The sequence below is a fragment of the Musa acuminata genome, chromosome BXJ2-3 (genome assembly GCF_036884655.1).
Source record: "Musa acuminata AAA Group cultivar baxijiao chromosome BXJ2-3, Cavendish_Baxijiao_AAA, whole genome shotgun sequence".
NCBI lineage: Eukaryota > Viridiplantae > Streptophyta > Magnoliopsida > Zingiberales > Musaceae > Musa > Musa acuminata.
Window position 1 is genome coordinate 109,764 of NC_088340.1, and position 19,213 is coordinate 128,976.

General features: G+C 37.6%; 2 protein-coding genes across 4 annotated transcripts; both read right to left on the reverse strand.

Moving 5' to 3' along the window:
• Nucleotides 1-9,929, reverse strand: LOC135606675 (uncharacterized). Of its 2 annotated transcripts, XM_065097734.1 has the most exons (11): nucleotides 9,719-9,929; nucleotides 9,417-9,641; nucleotides 9,229-9,327; nucleotides 8,793-8,881; nucleotides 8,030-8,146; nucleotides 6,612-6,732; nucleotides 5,443-5,527; nucleotides 5,188-5,297; nucleotides 2,748-2,899; nucleotides 1,912-2,008; nucleotides 1-427 (listed from the first exon to the last, which is right to left on the reverse strand). In XM_065097734.1, exons 1-11 carry the CDS (start codon nucleotides 9,797-9,799, stop codon nucleotides 122-124), a joined length of 1,482 nt encoding a protein of 493 aa, XP_064953806.1. In that variant the 5' UTR covers nucleotides 9,800-9,929; the 3' UTR covers nucleotides 1-121. The 2 variants fall into 2 exon arrangements, with proteins under 2 accessions (XP_064953806.1, XP_064953807.1); XM_065097735.1 differs by lacking the exon at nucleotides 1,912-2,008 and having other exon boundaries at nucleotides 2,753-2,899.
• A 1,969-nt stretch (nucleotides 9,930-11,898) lies between these two features.
• LOC103977313 (choline transporter protein 1-like) lies at nucleotides 11,899-18,486 on the reverse strand. Of its 2 annotated transcripts, none has more exons than XM_009392804.3 (10): nucleotides 18,184-18,486; nucleotides 17,263-17,621; nucleotides 16,637-16,782; nucleotides 15,975-16,158; nucleotides 15,650-15,723; nucleotides 15,464-15,577; nucleotides 14,894-15,250; nucleotides 13,999-14,256; nucleotides 13,250-13,477; nucleotides 11,899-12,344 (listed from the first exon to the last, which is right to left on the reverse strand). In XM_009392804.3, the coding sequence occupies exons 1-10, from the start codon at nucleotides 18,390-18,392 to the stop codon at nucleotides 12,153-12,155; spliced, it is 2,121 nt and encodes a 706-aa protein (XP_009391079.2). In that variant the 5' UTR covers nucleotides 18,393-18,486; the 3' UTR covers nucleotides 11,899-12,152. The 2 variants fall into 2 exon arrangements, with proteins under 2 accessions (XP_009391079.2, XP_009391078.2); XM_009392803.3 differs by having other exon boundaries at nucleotides 13,999-14,259.
• Between the last annotated feature and the right edge of the window lie 727 nt (nucleotides 18,487-19,213).

Here is a 19,213-nt window from a genome sequence, read left to right on the forward strand (position 1 = left end):
TGCAAAATGAAATGTTCTTTTTCATGAAACGTTTATCACGAGTTAGCATACTTCACTTGACCAAGCTGCAAATGATATACTCATCCTTTAAATATATTCTTTTTTTCTTGCATAATTATGGTCAATAAGCAGTTTTTGTCGGTCCAAAGGCAACAACTGCCCATCCAAACAGGAGCGCTGATAGGAGGACGAGAATAGCAGTTAAAAAGTTGAGATTGTTCCTCTCCAATTTCCCAGCGTCGGCTTCTCTTTGGATCGAGTTTTTGTTCGTCTTGGAATCATTGACAAGATTAGATGTACATTTATGAACTACATCCCAGAATGATCTTGTGGCCGCTGAGATCGGTGCCGTCTCCGGATCTACCACTGAAGTGGTTTCTATTGGACCATCCATGGACATCATTTCTTGGCAGTGATCTTTCACGTCCTGGAACACAATGGGACAGAGATAAGTAATGTTTACAAACACCACAGTTGCAACAAGATTTAGAAGTGAACAAACAAAACTAGAAAGCAGGATTGCATGCATCAGCAAGTTGTTTATTTCCCTCACTTAAAGATCAAAGAAGTGACCACCATGAATGTCGACCAGAAAAAAAGGATTTTGACAAGAAAATGGGTTTATGAGTGCATGCCATAACTTGGGAGAAAGAAAAAACACCTCACAATCATATGTGGAATCCATCTGTTACTGATCAGCCTTTTCAACAGAGTTGATCTAGCACACAAAATACAGGTGATTGATGATTGTAGGCAGGCGCAAAAGGCCCATGTATCCAACAATTTCTGTTTGAGAGGCACATCCATTAGGAGCATCCTAACAATTTGTCTAACATCTGTCATTCAATCCACACAGTGAAACAAGATACCCATTCCTCATCTTCCAAAGCAAATTCAAATGCCAATGCTCCCAACCTTCAAGTGTTTAATATCAGAATAGTCTCTAGCAAAATGGAAAAGAAAGACAAATTTGTGCCATGGTTTTTGCTTAATATAAAATGGTTTAATTCCAACTAGAGAGGAACTATCAGGTCTATCCACATCTTTAATCGGTTAAGGGCAATGCTTGATGAAAAAGAAAACAGAGATGATTATATGTGAGAGGCTGAACCAATGATTTAAAAAGGCGCTCGGGCGCTCGCCTAGGCGCTCGGGTGATGCGAGGCGAGGCCCGAGCACCTCGCTTCACTTCCAGGTGGCGCGCTTCAAAGAGGCGCCGCCTGGGCACTCGCCCGAGCCCAGGCGCTGGGTGCTTCGGGCAAGCGCCTGGGTTAAACCAGGCGACCGAACCATGATTTTAGGTCTGGTTCGGTCTCCGGTGGTTAGTTGGTTCAATCGAACCAACTAAAACCGATATCAGTTGTTGCTGCCCAACCCTAACCCTACTCGTTGTCGCTACCGCTCCCGCTGCTCGCCGCTCCTGCTCCCGCTGCCACTGCTGCCACTATCGTCGCTCCCGCTGCCTCCTTACACTCCCGCTCCCGCTGCCTTCTTACACTCCCGCTCCCGCTGCCGCTGCCACTTTTCTCAATCAGCACCCCCTTACACTCCTCTTCCTTCTTCTCCTTCTGTATACTGTTAACAGTATACAATATACTAATAATAGTATTTGTATTTATCAGATTAATAATATATTATTTTAATTTTAATATTGTTAATTTTCTTAATTTAATAGTATATTTTTATTTAAAATTTTAAATAATTATATTTATTAATTATATTATATATTTTTATATTTTAGTGCCTCACTTCGCTCGGGCGAGTGCCTAGCGCCTTGGACGTTTTTGGACCTTAACGCCTTTTGACGCCTAGCGCTTTTTAAATCACTGGGTTGAACAATGAACTATTTACATTACTAGAGTAGCAAAGATAATTAAGCACTTGTACAAATTAAATGTTTATTAGCAATACCTCAAAAGTCTCCAATGCTTGTAGGTAGTCACAGATGAATATGCCAGAATACCATGGAACAAGAATTCTTCTAGGGAAGAACAAGGTACACTGTTTTCTGCTTACAAATCATTAAAACATGTCAATGTAGTAAGATTTTACATCGAATGTAATATGAGATACGGAGTGAATCACATAAATACAAAATGAAAGATTACTAGTATAGTACATCTATAGTTTGTCATTTTGAGGTGCATATATACATATTTACAATATTTTTATGTTGTAACAAATAACAATATACCTTTTATATGAATACGTGTAGATAAACATAGTATCTTATAAGGTGTTCAAGGAATGATGAAAATTACATGGGTATATATGCAAATAAGAAAATTCAAAGGATTCTGCAAGCTTAAACATCTGCAATGATCACACTTTTAATTTATTGCTCACCCATGCTCAGACATGTCACTGGAATCAAAGATGCCCATGAAAGCATTTTTAACAGCTGGTGAAACCATAACAAATTTGGCCATCCTAAGCCAAGGTTGAGGTGAACAAGTGATATGAAACAATGACGTCACTAGGATGTTCTAGTACAATACTGAGAAAAGTCAGGCCAGAAGCTAGGTTTACGGTTTCCAGTATAGATACTGCTCAAGAAGACAATTACTTGGAAGGAAAATCAAGAACATCAAGAAGATCATATATCTCAAACAGAAGAAGACCAATTTCATAACGAGAGAATTTAATAGGATTCAAATATAAAACTGATTTGTCTGGTACATTAGAATATACAAAAAAAGCCTACCATCTTTAGCTGTAACTACACATTACTAAGAAGAAAAGACAACCTTACTTCCCGCAAGGCAAGTTTATGGATGGATTTCTCAGCTAATGAATCTCCTCCTGACTCCCCACCACCATCCAAGGACAAAGCCACTTCCTCCTCTGCCTCATCAGTAATGATATCCAGTCTGCTCCTTAGACTGGAAACTATGTCACTCTGAATTTACAACAGAAAGCTACATAAGTTTCTTCAAGACAGCAGCAAGCACTAGAGAAAATATATGTCAAATAAGTACAACAATTTTAGTTTGAAAATGGAGACTCTGATTATAACAAGCAGTGACTGACAATAAGACATCCCATGAAGAGCAAACACAGTATACATGGGGGCTTTAGGCAATGAAATCAAGGACTATTAGCATGGTTATCAAACTCTCGAGTGAATTTTGTATAAACAAAGACACTGTGTAATTGAGATAGAAGTTTTGAGTTATGAGTTTCATAGTTTCAGTTTCTTTTTTTTTACTTGTGGATGAAAACATAGTTGGTGGATGAAGACATAGTCGCATGTACCATCGACATCGAGTATCAATCAACAGAATCAATATATTCTTAATATGTCAAAGAACATGTAAAAATACATTAATCAAAAAGTGAAACTAAATCATATTCATCATCCAATTTCAAGTACCATTACATGTCAGAAACACACTCAGACAAAAGGATTCCTGCTCATCAACCAAAAAAACAGTACTCTTTTCAAGTTTAGTTTAAGGGCATGACAAAAACGCATTCCTGCTCATAAGGAACCATCTGATCTTGATCCTACAGGTTTCAAAGCATCCTTGTCAATTATTAAGTCACTCAATGATTGGCAAGCCATGACAATTATCAAGAATAACTACACTATACATTGATCATCCCTGTAGCAACATGGCATGATCAAAGACATCATGCTCCCAAAAGCAGAGTTACTAACTGGTCTTATTTCCACGTCACTCCTACCTAGATTACTTGAATGCAGAAATACAAACATCACAAATGTTTGGACCTTCCACAGACAAACAATTTAAAGCTTTAGCAAATACATGAACACAAGATGTCCTCCTTGTCTGGTGGAGTCCAAAAAGACAAATCAACCCAACTTGCCGCCTCAAAATGGCATTGGAAAGAGCTTGAACGATCAAGTTCTGCTAGTGCTCGATATGAAGATAAGAATCTTGCAATTTATTTGAAATTTATGCATTGATTGTCACTGTCAGAGATCATGACAGATGTTCTGTGGCCATGGACCAAGTGGAGTGAGGGGAGAGAAGAGGGAGAAGGGACGGTAAGGCAGCAGCAGTAGTGAGAAGACTTTTATTTGAGGAATATAATATATGGTTACCGAGTCGATTCAGAAAATTCAAGTCGACTCATACAAGTCACTGTGTTAACTGATAATGACTTGCAAGTTGAACTGAACCCATGTGAATCCTGTCTGGAGACTTAAGTTGATTCATCCTATTTGATCTGAGCCAAAAAATTGCAAGATCCTACAGCCAAATCATGATTTAGCTACCATAATTATTAGTCTCAACTCTCAATAACAGAAAATGACAATCATTGAAATTACTGAAATAGTTACTTTACAAAAATGTTAATTTATATTACGATAACCAATGAACAGATGCATTTGGATTTTGCAATACGCCACATATGCATTCAACATTATCTATTAGTACCTACAAAAAGCCAGCATCTCTTCATTCATCTCTCCACCACTCTCTTCCTTCTCTTGCTGTCTTGCTCAATATACATACTGACAATTATCTAACAGAGAGACTAGTTTTTTGTTAAATTTGGGTAAAAGCAATATCCTTAAAGCCGTGGGGTGCTAAAAGGCACCAGGATCCAAAAAACCCGAGGCACTAGGCGCTCACTAAAGCGACTCAAAAGGTGCTAGGCATCTCGCTTCAAAAGCATACTGAATTCACTATATTTCTATACGAGACTAAAAGAGAAATCAAGATGCAACAAATAGGACTTATTCTCCGACAATAATCTTCATATTCTTTCCTCTATCCATCACTGGATAAAAGTTAAAACATCATAAGACAACACCTAACTAGGCTACCACTAATCTTTTGCAACCAATAAGTTTAAATTACTAAGCTAACTACAAAATTATAAGATCCACATCAAGGATCAAGTCTAGATAAGGCAACCCTATGTAATGGTAGGCTAGTTTACAATCACATAATATGCAGGCAAGACATCCCAAAAACATTAGAATTAATGAATATTTTAATTGCTCTTAAGAAACAAAAATATTATATGCATTTTGTCCTTTATCATAATTAGCATATTTAATAACCATGAATATAATACAACATGTATGAACCATTAAAATTAACAAATATGTCTTCTGTACCCATTTTAAATCAGTACAAAGGTTGATAAATATTTTTTGAAAAGATTCTCAAGGTAGATATAAGTTTAACAAGGGATATCTAATATTAGTACCTTTAAGTCAGATATAGCTTGCAAAATAGGTTCTCTTGGACCCATATATGCAAAAGCACATATAGCTCCGCTGAAGACAACAAGGCCAACTACCTCTTCGGAGCTGCATGCTTTAAATGAAACTCCATAATATTAGCCTTTTCCAAATCATATAGAACAACTTGAATGCTAAAAGACAAAAGCTTGTTGGTAGTGTTTTTGGCTACTGCAAGGAGAGGGGGAAAGGAAAGGTTTATAGAAGAATTAACAACAAACCTTCAGTAGATATATGTTTGTTGAAAGGAACTAGGAACTGGACATCATGTGGACTCTCCGAAGACGTATGCACATTTTCAGTCACCTGGGCAACATAAAATAAGCAGCAGTTCTATATATAAGTGGAAAAAAATTTCATGAACAATAGCATGCTCAACACAACCACAATAAAATATCTCATTGCTTGGAAGATGATCCTATACATAATAATGGTTATACACTTATACTGACAAAGGTGGTGCTAACCTAGAATATGATATTATATGCATTTAGATATCCAAATTTTAAACTACTTTTGAATCAAGCTTTAACTAGTCTTATAAAATCACAACAACAAATAAGCAAGTTTTAGATCAGAAGGCTACATAAAAGATTATGATCGAGAGAACCACATCCAACCACCATCACCAGCCTAGCTCTTATATATAGGACTGGCTGCAGACCAGAAACAATCTTGATAATAATCAAAAGATCATTTTTCATAACCAGTGACAGTTCGAGAACTTTTCTGTCCAGCCCAACTGCGTTCATGGATACCAAAATTAAAAAACCACATTACAGCATCGAAATATCCACCAGTACTTGATTAATTTTGATGTTTAGATTATACATCATATAATATAGAAGTAAAGCATCGTTATCTCCTCAGACCCGCACTGACAGGAGCCTCATGCACTAGATTTACCCTTTTTGATACACCGAGAAATAATATGTTGATGACCTTAACATTCAAACACAATATGACCTTTTTATGATGAACTGTTGCAATTCTCTTAGCTTTTCTTTGTACTTCCATCCGAACTTGACCTTATCAAATTCCTTTAAGAAATTGACAAAAAAATTTAAGACAAGCAAAGTGTTCCACTATCAGTTTTGTCGATAGATGCTAACACTTGCTTTTTTCCTTCTTGTTCCTCCACACAAGAATATTTAGGTATTCATGTCCTTTTAGTCATGCTCAATTAGGCAAGAAAAAACAAAGTAAGTAATCGAGTGCACGAAAATAATTTAAGCAAGAAAATTAGGAGGCAAAAAAAGGTAAACAAATAGGACTCCCTACTCCCCTTAAATTCTGCAGTAAACCCCAATAGTAATTCCCAGCATACCATTCATCTTTACAAGCATATAGCAGAAAATTACAAAATGCATAATCATAAAAGCAGAATTACCAAATGTCCGTTTATCAAAGCTTTTGCACTTTGCAAATCTTTGGCAAGATTAGCAATTCCTCTGCAAATAAGATCCTTGAAAGTAATTATGCCTAAAATTCCAGATTGAGGAATAGGTAATCTGCGGAAAAAAAAAGTTATGCCATATATTAGTCAAATACAAATCAGTATAACAATAACAAAAACTTGTGGCAACTGTTTGACCTTAAATTTTCATTACTCTTTTCTAATTATGAATTCTTTCCATAGTACTGACCAAGGTTCGTAATTTCATACCGTTCTGACGTTTCGAATTTTGTTCGATATGGTATGGTATGAGCGTATCGAGCAGTACGCAGGTGTACCACTTAGTACGTGTGTGTGTGTGTGTGTGTGTATATATATATATATATATATATATATATAAAGGAGCCATATGCTGCCTCGACGACGTCACCTCCCTTTCTTCTCCTCGTCGTATTTAGACGAGAAGACCGCGGTCTTCTCCTTATCTGCGGTGTTCAAAGAAGACGTCGAAAGTCGCAGACGTCTCCAGCCTTTGACAAAGAATGCGGTAAAGGTCGTAGGCATCTTCGGCCTTCAGCGAAGAAATCAAGCCGCCACCTCTCCGTTACCTCCTGGATCGAGATCGTCGAGGGAGGGCAGCGCTGAATCGGAAAGCGTTGAGGTTCTCCTGATTCTCCCTCTTCTTCGAGCGCCTTCTCCCTCTTCTCCCTCGACGCTTCTTCTTCCCTCGTCGCAGCCAAGTTGATACCGCCTGATAGCAGGCGACGACGGTCGAAATCGACCGTTACCGACCTGTTTTGAGTAGTAACGGTCGAGTTCACCCGATACAGTCTCGTATCGTCCAATACGGGGCTAGATCAACGGTACCGCCCGGTACGAGCGATATCATTCGGTATTGTAATCCTTGGTACTAACACTATCTTGGTAAGGAATGGCAGAAACCTCCCTCTTTCCACCACTTAGCGACTAAGAACAGCCAATAGAATCAATATATGGAGGATTTGAGTACCAAGTTCCTTCTAAATGTTTCCTAGATAGAGCAATTTCAAACAACAACAAATGGAATGATAGAAAAGCCAAGGTGGAGGCAAGAAAAAAAATTGGTTTGCTATTGTTTCTTTAGTGACTCAAATTAAGAATGTAACACCAATCCTACAAGGGGGCATCATCTTTCGATGGCTATACCTGCATCTAGGCTTAAGAAGCATCTGAGGTTTTGTTAAAAAATATGATATAAACTCAGTTAATCTGCAACTATGGCAAACAAATTGCTTCTCTTAATATAATGCATCAGCAATTTTTTTATGAGAATGCTTCAACCAATAAGAAAAACTCTGAATTAGCACAATAAGCACAAGCTTTCTGTAAAAGGTAAGAAGGCATTTCATAGTTTTATTGCAATCAAGCAGTACCTTATCTCAAAATTATATGTGCATCTAAAAGCTTGAAGAGAAGCTAGCAGTTTGCCCATCTTGAAGTCACATGGCTGCAAACCACCTGATGCTAGAGTGCAGACTCGACAAGACCACCTACTCGAATGTAGACATTGAAAAAAGAAATTATTGATGAAACAAATCGAGATATAAAATTAATGCTTTATACACTTAAAATGCCAAAAGGATGCATTATATGGCAATGCTTAGTAGAAGGCATACCTGTGGTATTTGACTTGGAACACGCAACAATCCTCAGATTAGTCACAAGAGTTATGACATCTTATTATTTATAATTCACCATACAACCATTACATATTAATCCGTCATCTATGCCTCTTTCGTCTTTCTCAGGAATAGATTTAGATGTATTCTTATGCTTTTCTCTCCCTTCTTTTAACTATCATAAAGGCTATTTTAATATCTGATAGAATGGTAGCCATTCCTGTGTTTATTCTTCTATAGGCATGTCATAAACCTCATCCTCTGAGACATGCTTATTGCTGTGGTTTTATCAGTGAACAAGTGTAAGAATAAACACTTCAAGATGAGACAACTTAAGGTTAAATGCATCAAACAATAACAGCGGTGAAAAAAGAAGAAAAACCATTGACAGGTTTAACAATGCAGAAAAACAATACATAAACATGACAAAAGGACAAATTACCACAATTAGTTCAATACCGAGATTCAAACGCTTCACAGTATATTCAACAGAAAAAAGAGAAACTATGTGAAACACCTTCTTGGGCTGTAGGATACATGAATAAGCAATCTCTCCTCAAACTCATTATCAGCAAAAGGAGCCGCTTGTGCAACCCCCTTAATGGCCTGCAGAAAAATCATGATGAATTACAAGATTAACAAGAAATGCAGAAACAAGTTTGACACATCCCAGAAATTTAGAAAAGAAAACTAGGTAGCCGATATACATGTAAGAGAGCGTACTACAACTTGAGATTAATGGTCGCTACTGCTACGAAACAAATGTTGGTTGTTAAGTGTACAAGAAGTATAGCTAAATACTAAAAGCTTCCGCGCAGCAATACAACAAAACTAGTATCATTCTCCAATTTCTCTAATTAAATCAAAAGATGAAAGGCGGAAAAGGCAAAATTTCTTCGTTCCAGTGGTAGTTTGCTATATATAAAGCAGAAATTGGGGAAAAAAAAATACACCTGAGAGAACACAGCAGGTGAAGTGGCCTTAAACGTGGCCTCAGAAGCCCACAAATATATCCCAACAACATTCATACCACCCAGCAGCATTCTTGACACCTAAAAGCAGAGATAAAGAAAGCCACTGAAGTAACAAAACATGATCCGATCTCTTTCTTCGCATACATCGAAAAAGATTCCATCTTTACCTGCCGAGCGTGCTCGGCAACCCAATCGTTATCAACAACAAGAGACGCGGGCAACTCCGCCGAGGGCTTGCCGCTCTTCGATCCCTTCTTCTTATCATCCTTGCCGGCAGCCTCAGATTTAAGGGAGCAGGCGGGGCCTCCCCCGTCGGTCGGTGGCGTGGGGATCAAATCGTACACGAACCCTCGATCGGAACTGCGGTTCAGCTGTCCGATGACAAGCCCAACCTGCAGAAAACCGACCGGAACCCGTAAGATCGGGATAAGAGAAGAAAAGCTGCAGAGATTGAGAGAAAGAGTGATACTTGGGCGGGGATGCCGTGTTGGAAGAGGCGATCCTCCGCCGACTTCGACTGGTTGTCGTCGGCGATTACGGTTTTCACCATGGCGGCCAGCAAATCGAAGATCTCTCGAGTTGCGGGATGCTCGTCACTGTTACTACAGACGAACTCGCCTCTATTTTTCTCGCGGTTTGGCCCGTTTTCGGGCTGCTCCCAAACCCTATTGTATTGCTGCCTCCGCTTTTAATTAGTAAAATATATATAAAAGAATAATAGTAAAACTATATATGAATTAGTAAAATATAAGATTAAGATCATTTTGATCCTACATCATTTAAATCCTAATGATTTACTGATGTTTAAAATAATCTTTATATTTCAAAAAATATAATATATAAGTTCCTCCTATCAAGTTTCAGTTAACAAATGTTAGAATCTACTCACCTAACATGTTAACTTCATAATAAATTATTAATATAATGATAAATATAATTTATATTTAAAAAAGAATCTATTTTAGCCCATATGATTTTACTTTTATCTAAAATAACTCCTATATTTTAAAAAACATATCATATGAGCCCCTCCCGTCAAACCTGAGTGAACAGACATTTAAAATATGGTTACATGACATATTGACTCATAATAAATTATTAATATAATAATACATATAATTTAAATTTAAAAAATTGAGATCACTATCAATGGCGGGAGGAAACATCGTCATGGAAGCGACCACCAACAACAGTACCAAGTTGTTATTGCTTAGCAAGGCATCATACACACGTAGTCTCTCCTGTACTAACGACACACTCAAGAGCTTCTAATCTTACCTCGGATGGATGTGTAGCAACAAATCCAACGCTAAGCATGCAATGGTCTCCTAGTCCCTCTTTCTCCTTATCGCCTCCCACTTCGTCCTCTCCTGCACCCCCACTCATTATGCATACGACATTGTGGTCCAGCTTTCACTCACCTCTGCCTCTGACCTCTCCTATTTCTACCTCTCTGCTTTCATCTATCGCTACGCCTTCATCGTTTCCTCTTCCTCGATAAAATAGATTTTTTTAAAAAAATTAAATTATACATATAATTGTATTAATGATTTATTATAAAACAGCATATCATGTAAGTCGATTCTAATGTTGTCAACTCATACTTGACATAAAGAGCTTATATGCTATATTTTTTAAAATGTAAAGATTATTTTAGACAAACAAAATCTTTAAGTGATCCATAACCAAAACCACAAAGCTAAAATGAATTTTTTTTTTAAACTTAAATTACATGTATCATTATATCTATTAATTCAGATTTAACGAGTGAGACTTATATATTATATCTTTAAAAATCTAAGGATTATTTTAGACATAAGTAAATCATAGAAACTTAAGTGATCTATAACAAAAACCACATAGGCTAAGGCTAAAATGAAGCTTTAAGGCTAAAATGAACCTTTAACCTCATTCATAGCATCGAACCTGCAATAAGCTCCTATCCAATGTCCTATGTAGTATCAAATGCTAAAAAATTAAATAATATATAATATTTTTATTGATAATATTTAAGTCATTAATATTATAATACATATTAAATCTTTATTTTTTTCTCATTCCAATAATACTAATTATCAAGGTTCATCGTACCGTACCGACGTTTCGATCCGAGCTCGATTCGATACGGTACCAATATATCGAACAATACCGAACGGTCCGTGTATTGATATGCCATCGGAATGCCATCGGACCGATACGTACCACCCATACCGAACGGTACCATTGAAAAATGATCATGTGAATCATTTATATAATTTTTTTATATTCAAGTACTATTTTGATATCGATTCACTTTTTTTAATCAAAATAAGATCTCCACAATCAGTTCTACATTGAAAAACATTCCGTTGATTCAAATGGCATCAGGTTAAGCATTAATCCACATGGATGTCCTGGAGGATTAAGTTTATTTGAAATATAAAAAATAATAGTATCTGATATTGGATGTACAAAGTGTCACAAAAAATTTTCGGGGACTGTTGTGTATGTGCATGAACAACAGGCAGCATAATAATGTGTAGTAAGTTGACAGCATCTGATAGAATGGTCATTATACAGTAGAAGTAACCACCACCCAAGCTTCATCACTTTATCAAAAATAAAAACACATTTGGATTCTACCATATATATATATATATATATATATAATAGAGTTAATAACAGAATATTATATGGTCGCTCAAGAGGGTGCTTACAGTCCTTTATAGCCATCATGACTGGTCCCAAGAGGTTCTCGTGCCCGTGGTACAAAAAGGGCTTCGAAACCATATCTGTTGGATAGTTGGCTTAAACAGGAAATGGCAAGTCACACTGGAATAATACAAATGAAATGCCACAATAATTAATAAAACAGATTAGAAGAATCGGAAAAGGGCAGGTAAACTCGGCGATGATACGCAAGCCTAAGAGCCTCGTGTCAGTCTCTGCATCTCTCCTTGCCCATCTAGTGTTGCCATGAGCAGCGGAGGTGCATATTGTGCAGTTCCTTGATGCTCTTCAGCATCTTGGCAGAAGGAGAGTATGATTGTATCAATTGACATCTCGACCACTGCAAAGAAGAGCGTCGCAACTACGTAGCCAAGCCCCCAACTTACCTACATGAAGATGCAAGCATGTTACTCTGGGCTTCAAGTTACATCTCCAAGAACAAAGGATAATTATAATCCAGCAGGAAATGCTTCTGTCTGGAGACAAGCCTTACAAGAATGAAGAACTCGAGATTTCAAGAAACAGACCCCATGACCATGCCAAGAACATTTGACCAACAAGTTGTTTACTCTAATTGTACTCATGCCACTATGCAGACACTTCACTTTGACTAAACTGATAGTTAAATTAGAAGTGAATTTAATTTCCTAAACTAAGACATTTAAGTTTATTTTCCTTATTCGATCCTATCCCAAGTACATCTTTGTTGCATAAATGTTAACTAATCTTGTAAAGGGATCAAGAAACTTTTTTTGTCACTATAATTCTTATGTATTAGGAATATTGGACGATCGACATATTGCACAAAATGCATGAAGCAAAATGCTTCGTAAATCCAATAGCTGGCTTTGCATCCTTTGTCAGTAATTAAGGAATGAGAAAGACTTTCGGAAATCTCATCAAATGAATTAGAGTGATTTAAGACAGTTTGACACACATATTATGCCGCTACCACTGCATGATCGCAACAAGTTTCACAGGGAGCTGTTCATTAAAATTCAGATAAGTCTATTTCCTAGACAAACTTGAGAAATCATGAACTATTTCCGAGACAAACTTGAGGAATCATGAAGCAATCCTCTGATGCCATACACCAAATAAAATACTCCAAGACTATCCTAGACCTGATGTCTTGCTGATTTTCTATTGCGCATTGGTCAAGTTTGTCTCTACGGAAATTCAAATTCAATCGAGTATGGCTTGTGCAATGATATGCAACTCTCAACAAAATAACTCACAGGAACCAGGCAATCGAAAGAAATTGGAAGTAACATTTTAAAAGAAAACTTACCAGAACAGGGAACAAAGGGGATGAAATCTTGTTATGGGCAGACTTGTATTTGTGGGTGTCCAGCATGAGGAATGCAAATAATGCACAAAAGAGGCTGACACATAATTTTCCAAGGTAAAGAATCACATCTCCAATGACATTGACCTTTCCTATGCGCAATATATTGTTCACAATCAACCCAGTAGCAATAGCAGATGCTCTGTTAAATCCTTTTCCTGTGATAGCAATCTGTGTGATAAAAATGACCAATATAAGTTTGCCATAAAACAAAAGATTTTAAATATAGAACACGCTAGGACTTGCAAATGAACAATGTCGCACTAATTCTAGTTAGTGATGATCATAAATTTGTGGTTGATGTTAGTTGCTTTAACTCCTATATACACTCAAATGAAGATGTAATAATGAAATAAAGAAATCTCCCTCATCTGTCCTTTTTGGTATAGAAAATATGAAAATTCAGTTATGGAGGGGATTGCAAATGACATTTAAAATGTTGCCAAAGTCGAAAGTAAGGCTCTTTCAAGCCTTCATCAAAGTTCTGAGATTCTTTGCAACACCAAGGACACAAGAAATTTGAACATAAGAAAATTGATTGACATATCAGTTTTATGAAGTACTTCGCAAATTGAAAATCAACTTAATTAAGGAACAAGAGAGCAAGCTTTATCTGCTCTTTAGAGGCAGAAATATTAAATGTTGCATGTCCTGCATGGACGTGAAGTACAAGCTTCTATCCAAAATCTTACCATAATATATGCATTACGATTCACAGACTTGATGGTCCAATCAATGCATCCTAAGCAGCACTGAGAAGAAGTGGACATCAACTTTTCAATGCAGGTTACTGGAGCAGGATCCCCATGTCTTATCCTGCGGCGTAAAGCCTCAAGTATGAATCGCACCCATTCAACAATTGATACAATAAGGGAACCAAGTGCCACAGATCCTAGATTGTATCGCAAGAGCCGTTTCATTGAAGAAAATACAGGAAGAAATGGAATCTCCTGCTGCATTCAAATTAAGAGAGTCATCTACCAAAAATGGAATAACAAGAGAAAATGGATAATCAATATCATAAGGTTCATGCTGAGCTCAATAAATATTTGAACTTTTCCATGTTGCACAGTATGATGTTCTTTAAATAAGGTAGATAAAGACATTGCATCATCTGAATTCTGAACACCATAAAAACAAAAAATATAGCAAGATATTTGTGGCTTCTTTAAATTATTGTTATGCTGAAGGATATTTAATTTGGGTCCTGGACTCGTACCAGTCTGGGCCAACACACATAAAAAGCAAAAACATGTAAGACATCTGTGTTTCTTGAAATAGAAATATATTGTTACACTCAAGGATTTTAATTTCTGGACTGGTATCCACCCAACAAAAAAGGATTTACTAAGAACCCCAAGAGCCAGATAACAATAATTTAAGATGCAAGAGAACTTCAAGGATTTCTATCAAGTTATGACCAGACCACTTTTGCACTAATATAATTTCTGAAGTTACTAAAGATTTAGCTACACTTCCAGATTTCAAATTTCCGAACTCTGTGAGCTTAAGTGCATGCAGAATTGTGCCTGCATAGATATAAACAGATCCTGAGTCTCAAACAGCTAAAATTGCAGCTTTACTTACCGAAATCTCACCACGAGCCCAGTAGTAAGAGGCAACCGATCCAGCAATTACAGTTGATGAGCATGCAATGATAAACTGTGTTGCCCAGTAACATCCAAATAGGTGAAAAAGGATAGATATTCCAATATGAGGAGTGTAATGGATACTATAGCCACAACAATTATCACAATTGACCTTGTTAGACTTCAGGTCAAATGAACAGCAATTAACATTGCAATCATTTTTTAGGATCTGGCCAGAGCTGAAAAGATGAAGGGCAGCAGAAAACCAGAAAACATAGAATATTGCAAGGATAACATATGGCAGTATTGGGAAAATTATAAGAGCCTGAACTTCACCTATGACTTTAGCTGCAACCTGAATAAGCACAGAGAAGTTAGCTTTTACTTTTACATGATGAAGCATACTATTCTTAAAATGCATAAAGAAGATACCAATTGCAAAATCCTGATCATGATGTTTCTGAAATACTACGTGAGTTTGAAGATGCTCAACAAAGCAAACTGGATTTTGCCAGCTCATGTAAGAAATTGTAGTTGCAGATTCAGCTGCTTTCAAAATCATAATTACCTTTAAAACAGATGTTGCTATAAGTAGTCGGCGGACAATCGCTATTGAAGAAAGGAAGGAAATAATCATGACTATTGTCATAAGAACAGCTACAACATGAAGGTGATTTATTTCCTGCATTGACGCTTGAAGTAAGCCAAAACAAAGAGACAATTACCAAATGCTTGTCTTATGATAGGGACAAACCCGGCCACTTATGTGAACGTAGGGGTCGCTTTCACCAATAACAACTGATAAGGCATCACTACCAATCCACCCAGCTGAAAAACATCAAATAACACTTCTGTTCAATGCTTATAGTTAAGAAGAAAGTTTTCATTAGAAAATAAGATGAAAATGTATAATCATAGCCTCGATCATGAGATGTATTTACATTTGGAAAATGAATAAATTGGCCATTTTTCATTGTTGACATCAAACAATTTTGTACTAGAAACATTTGGTCAACAGGACATGCAGCATAATAACTGCTCAACTACAAAAGAGCATTTGTGGGAAATGTACATCTGACCTTTTCTGTAATAAAGCATTGCCACAGATATTACAAGGGCATTGAAGAGAATCACTGTTATCCAAGTCATTCCAGCAACAAAATGGCGTATCATCAATAGCCAGATAATGGACAAAAAGAGGGGTAGAATTCCTCCGCAGACAACTAAGACAGGCCCAGCTTTCCAAATATCTGCCATGTATCTCTGCATAGCAGAAAATTTCATGAGCAATGGTTTCAATCAGATGATGAGGTACTCTTGGGGAAAGAGAATGATAATGCATATATGACAAGTAAGGTTGTGCTTATATGATAAGTGTCATTTTGGGTCCACGTTCAACATGAATATAATGAAGTATGAGATAATCCATATCCACTTCAAAAAAAAAATATAATAAGGGGTTATTTCGAAAAACTCTATGCTTCTTTTTTTAACACCAAATATAAATCAAACTCATCCCCCGATGCTGGCTGCATTCCAGGATTTTATCCCAACTGGTAAAAGTGGAGTTTCCTGAACATGTGAAAAGAATAGGGTGATCTAGATCAGCATTTAGATGAAAAGGTCATTCTAATCTAAATTGTCACTTTTAGCAAGAAAGCTCAGAGCAGAACCACAGAACTAAAACTTGAAGGGTATATGTTCAAGGCAGAAACTACCAGTCTCTGACAAAATCACCAACCTTTAATACAGCTGATGGAGAGTTGATGGCTCTATGAATAGTTTTATCTATCATGATGTTTTCGTCAATGTCAACACCGCCCATCTGCTGCCACTGCTTCAAAGAAACATTTGATGCACGCGCAATAAACTGACAGCTCCAGTAAACTAAAGTCACAAAAGAACGTAACTTGGTTAACTGTTCTTTTAATAAAGATAATAGTATGATGAGATTTTGAAAATGAACACTTGACAATGATGATACATGCAACGCCATCCGAAGCATGCAACTTAAGCACGAAAAGATGGCCCTTGCCATAATGTGTTTATCACGAAACTAAGAATCCAAATCACCGAATGACAAGAACTAGAAAAACCATTTAAATACTCTGAAAGGCATCCTAGAAAATACCACATCTATATGGATCATCCATGCTGTTGTTGGTCCTGACATATGCCATTGCATAGACATCGGTACCATGCAGACAACCATTCGTTGAGAAGCATGTATTGTACAAAGCTCAAGGAACAAAAGCCAAACACAAGGAGCAAGTAACAGAATTTTTTGGTTCCTTGTAATGATAGCAAATCGATGTTCTTTCATGGAGCAAGTGCAAAATCACTTATAGAAAGATTTATAATACTTACCATTCACACTTGGAAATATGACAGGGTAGCATGGGCCTTGGAGCTGCAGAGAACTATTCATCGTCTCTGTTGTTAGGTACTCATAGTAGTCATAGTCCCTGTCAATCCAATCATCCACGGAGAGGCGGATGTCTCCCTCTGGGTAATCACAGACCCAGTTGATACCATCTTCCGAAGGAATAGGACATTCCATCAAGCATATGCTCTTTGCATCAGCTAGATCGAACTGGCTATTCTTAAGACCACTCTGGTAGACCTGGTTAGGATTTAGCCAATATCTGACCTCCAGTTCACGCAAGTCAGGGTCTGCATGCCTGTTCCCGCAGATGTTTCCTTTGTAGTCCAGCCCGTACATAAGCCTGCATCAGATAGTTTTCTTCGGTCGATCAAGGGATTACCAGAAAAAGCAAACTTGAAGAATAATTACCATCAAAATAGATGTATGACTTCGTAAAGATGGAAAATATGCGAATATAAGCCCAAAATTCCACTTCCAGAAGAGACGAATGCAGTAAAAGTTTTTCAGCATCTTAATATATGCTTCAAGAAGAAGACACCCGAATGAACTACAAGAATCCAAACACCCGACAAGAATGAAGCAGGATATCTCGCTATTTGGTGATTCTATCGTCCGTAACAAGCTGCTCGAACCAGACATCAAAACCTTCTTCTCGACATGTTTCTTCAACCTTCTTCACATCAGCTTCACAAACAAACCCGATGATCTGAGGCAATGCAGCTAAGAAATCGCAACAAACTCGTAAAGAAAGAAACGATTTCACCACAAAGCATAACATTTTGGGTGAGATGGGGAAAAGGGAGAGACAAAGAAACTTTTGACCCAAGAAAAAGATCATCTTTTTCCTTCAACGAGAGAAAGAGTCAGATGCGCGATTTAGAGGTGAAAGAGAGAAGAATTACCGAAGTGGGTTTCCTTGGTTGAACCCAAAGCTGGAATTAACGATCATGGCCACCCAGAAGGCGATGAAGATGATGAGGAACACCAAATCCCTGCACTTCCTGTTGTGCCTTATGATGCCACCGTCACCACCGATCCGCCCGTCCTCATTGCCGCCCGAAGCGGCCGCCGCCGGGTACCGCCCTATGATCGCTCCCAGCGGTCCGCCCATCTCCTCCCTAAGCGAAGCGTTAGACCGGGAGAGAGCGAGAGGAGCTCAAGAGCGCACTCCCTTGGGAAAGGAGAAAGTAGACGCATCGGTCCTCTATCCCTTCGGACCAGCTTTATTATACGAAATAATTGTGGTTTAAATTTCAACAATTTTGTTATTGGATTAGGAACGGTTAGTTAAGAGTATGATGAGGGTGCAGCGAAGGGAAAATGTGGGAATGGGCTTTTTAGAAAGAGCGGCTTCGGGTTGTTGCAAAATATGAGTCAACGACTTTCACCGCGATTAGACAAACAGATCCTTGGTGGAGTTGCCACGGGGGATACCGTTTCTCTGCTGTTTCCCCACCGAAGGGTTCCCTCGCACCGCGAAGCGTCCTGGTCCGCTGAATGGGACGGCTGGCGGATGAATTATATATATATATATATATATATATATATATATATATATATATATATATATATATATATATATATATATATATATAATTTTTGAGAAAAGAATAGCTTTAACCCGTAACTATCATCAGAAGTTGTATGTTGCCAATTCAAGTCATGTCATCCGGCGATTCTTCAACCTATTTTGACCTCGCTAGTCAACTGTAAAATATCTCAAAATCGTTAGCAAAATCAATAGATCTCACTGCCCGAATTCCTGAACCGTCTGCTGCCAATCGTTCTTCTTCCATCAACTATGTACCCCCATTCCTGCACAGTTGGAATTTGGAAGGAATGAGTCACCACATTGTGAGATTATCGTTAGCCGTTAGTTATAGACTGCATTCATTCCTCATATTTTTCTTTGTTATCGGTTCGAGGTATTGG

Coding starts and splice junctions, on each gene's coding strand:
- LOC135606675 (XM_065097734.1), bottom strand. CDS start 9,799: ATGGTGAAAACCGTAATCGCCGACGACAACCAGTCGAAGTCGGCGGAG. Junction 6,733..8,029: donor ACATATAATTTTGAGATAAG/GTACTGCTTGAT, acceptor TTTTTTCCGCAG/ATTACCTATTCCTCAATCTG. Junction 5,528..6,611: donor CTTTGATAAACGGACATTTG/GTAATTCTGCTT, acceptor TATGTTGCCCAG/GTGACTGAAAATGTGCATAC.
- LOC103977313 (XM_009392803.3), bottom strand. CDS start 18,392: ATGGGCGGACCGCTGGGAGCGATCATAGGGCGGTACCCGGCGGCGGCC. Junction 14,260..14,893: donor GGGCTCGTGGTGAGATTTCG/GTAAGTAAAGCT, acceptor ATTTGAATGCAG/CAGGAGATTCCATTTCTTCC. Junction 13,478..13,998: donor ATCGTAATGCATATATTATG/GTAAGATTTTGG, acceptor TTTATCACACAG/ATTGCTATCACAGGAAAAGG.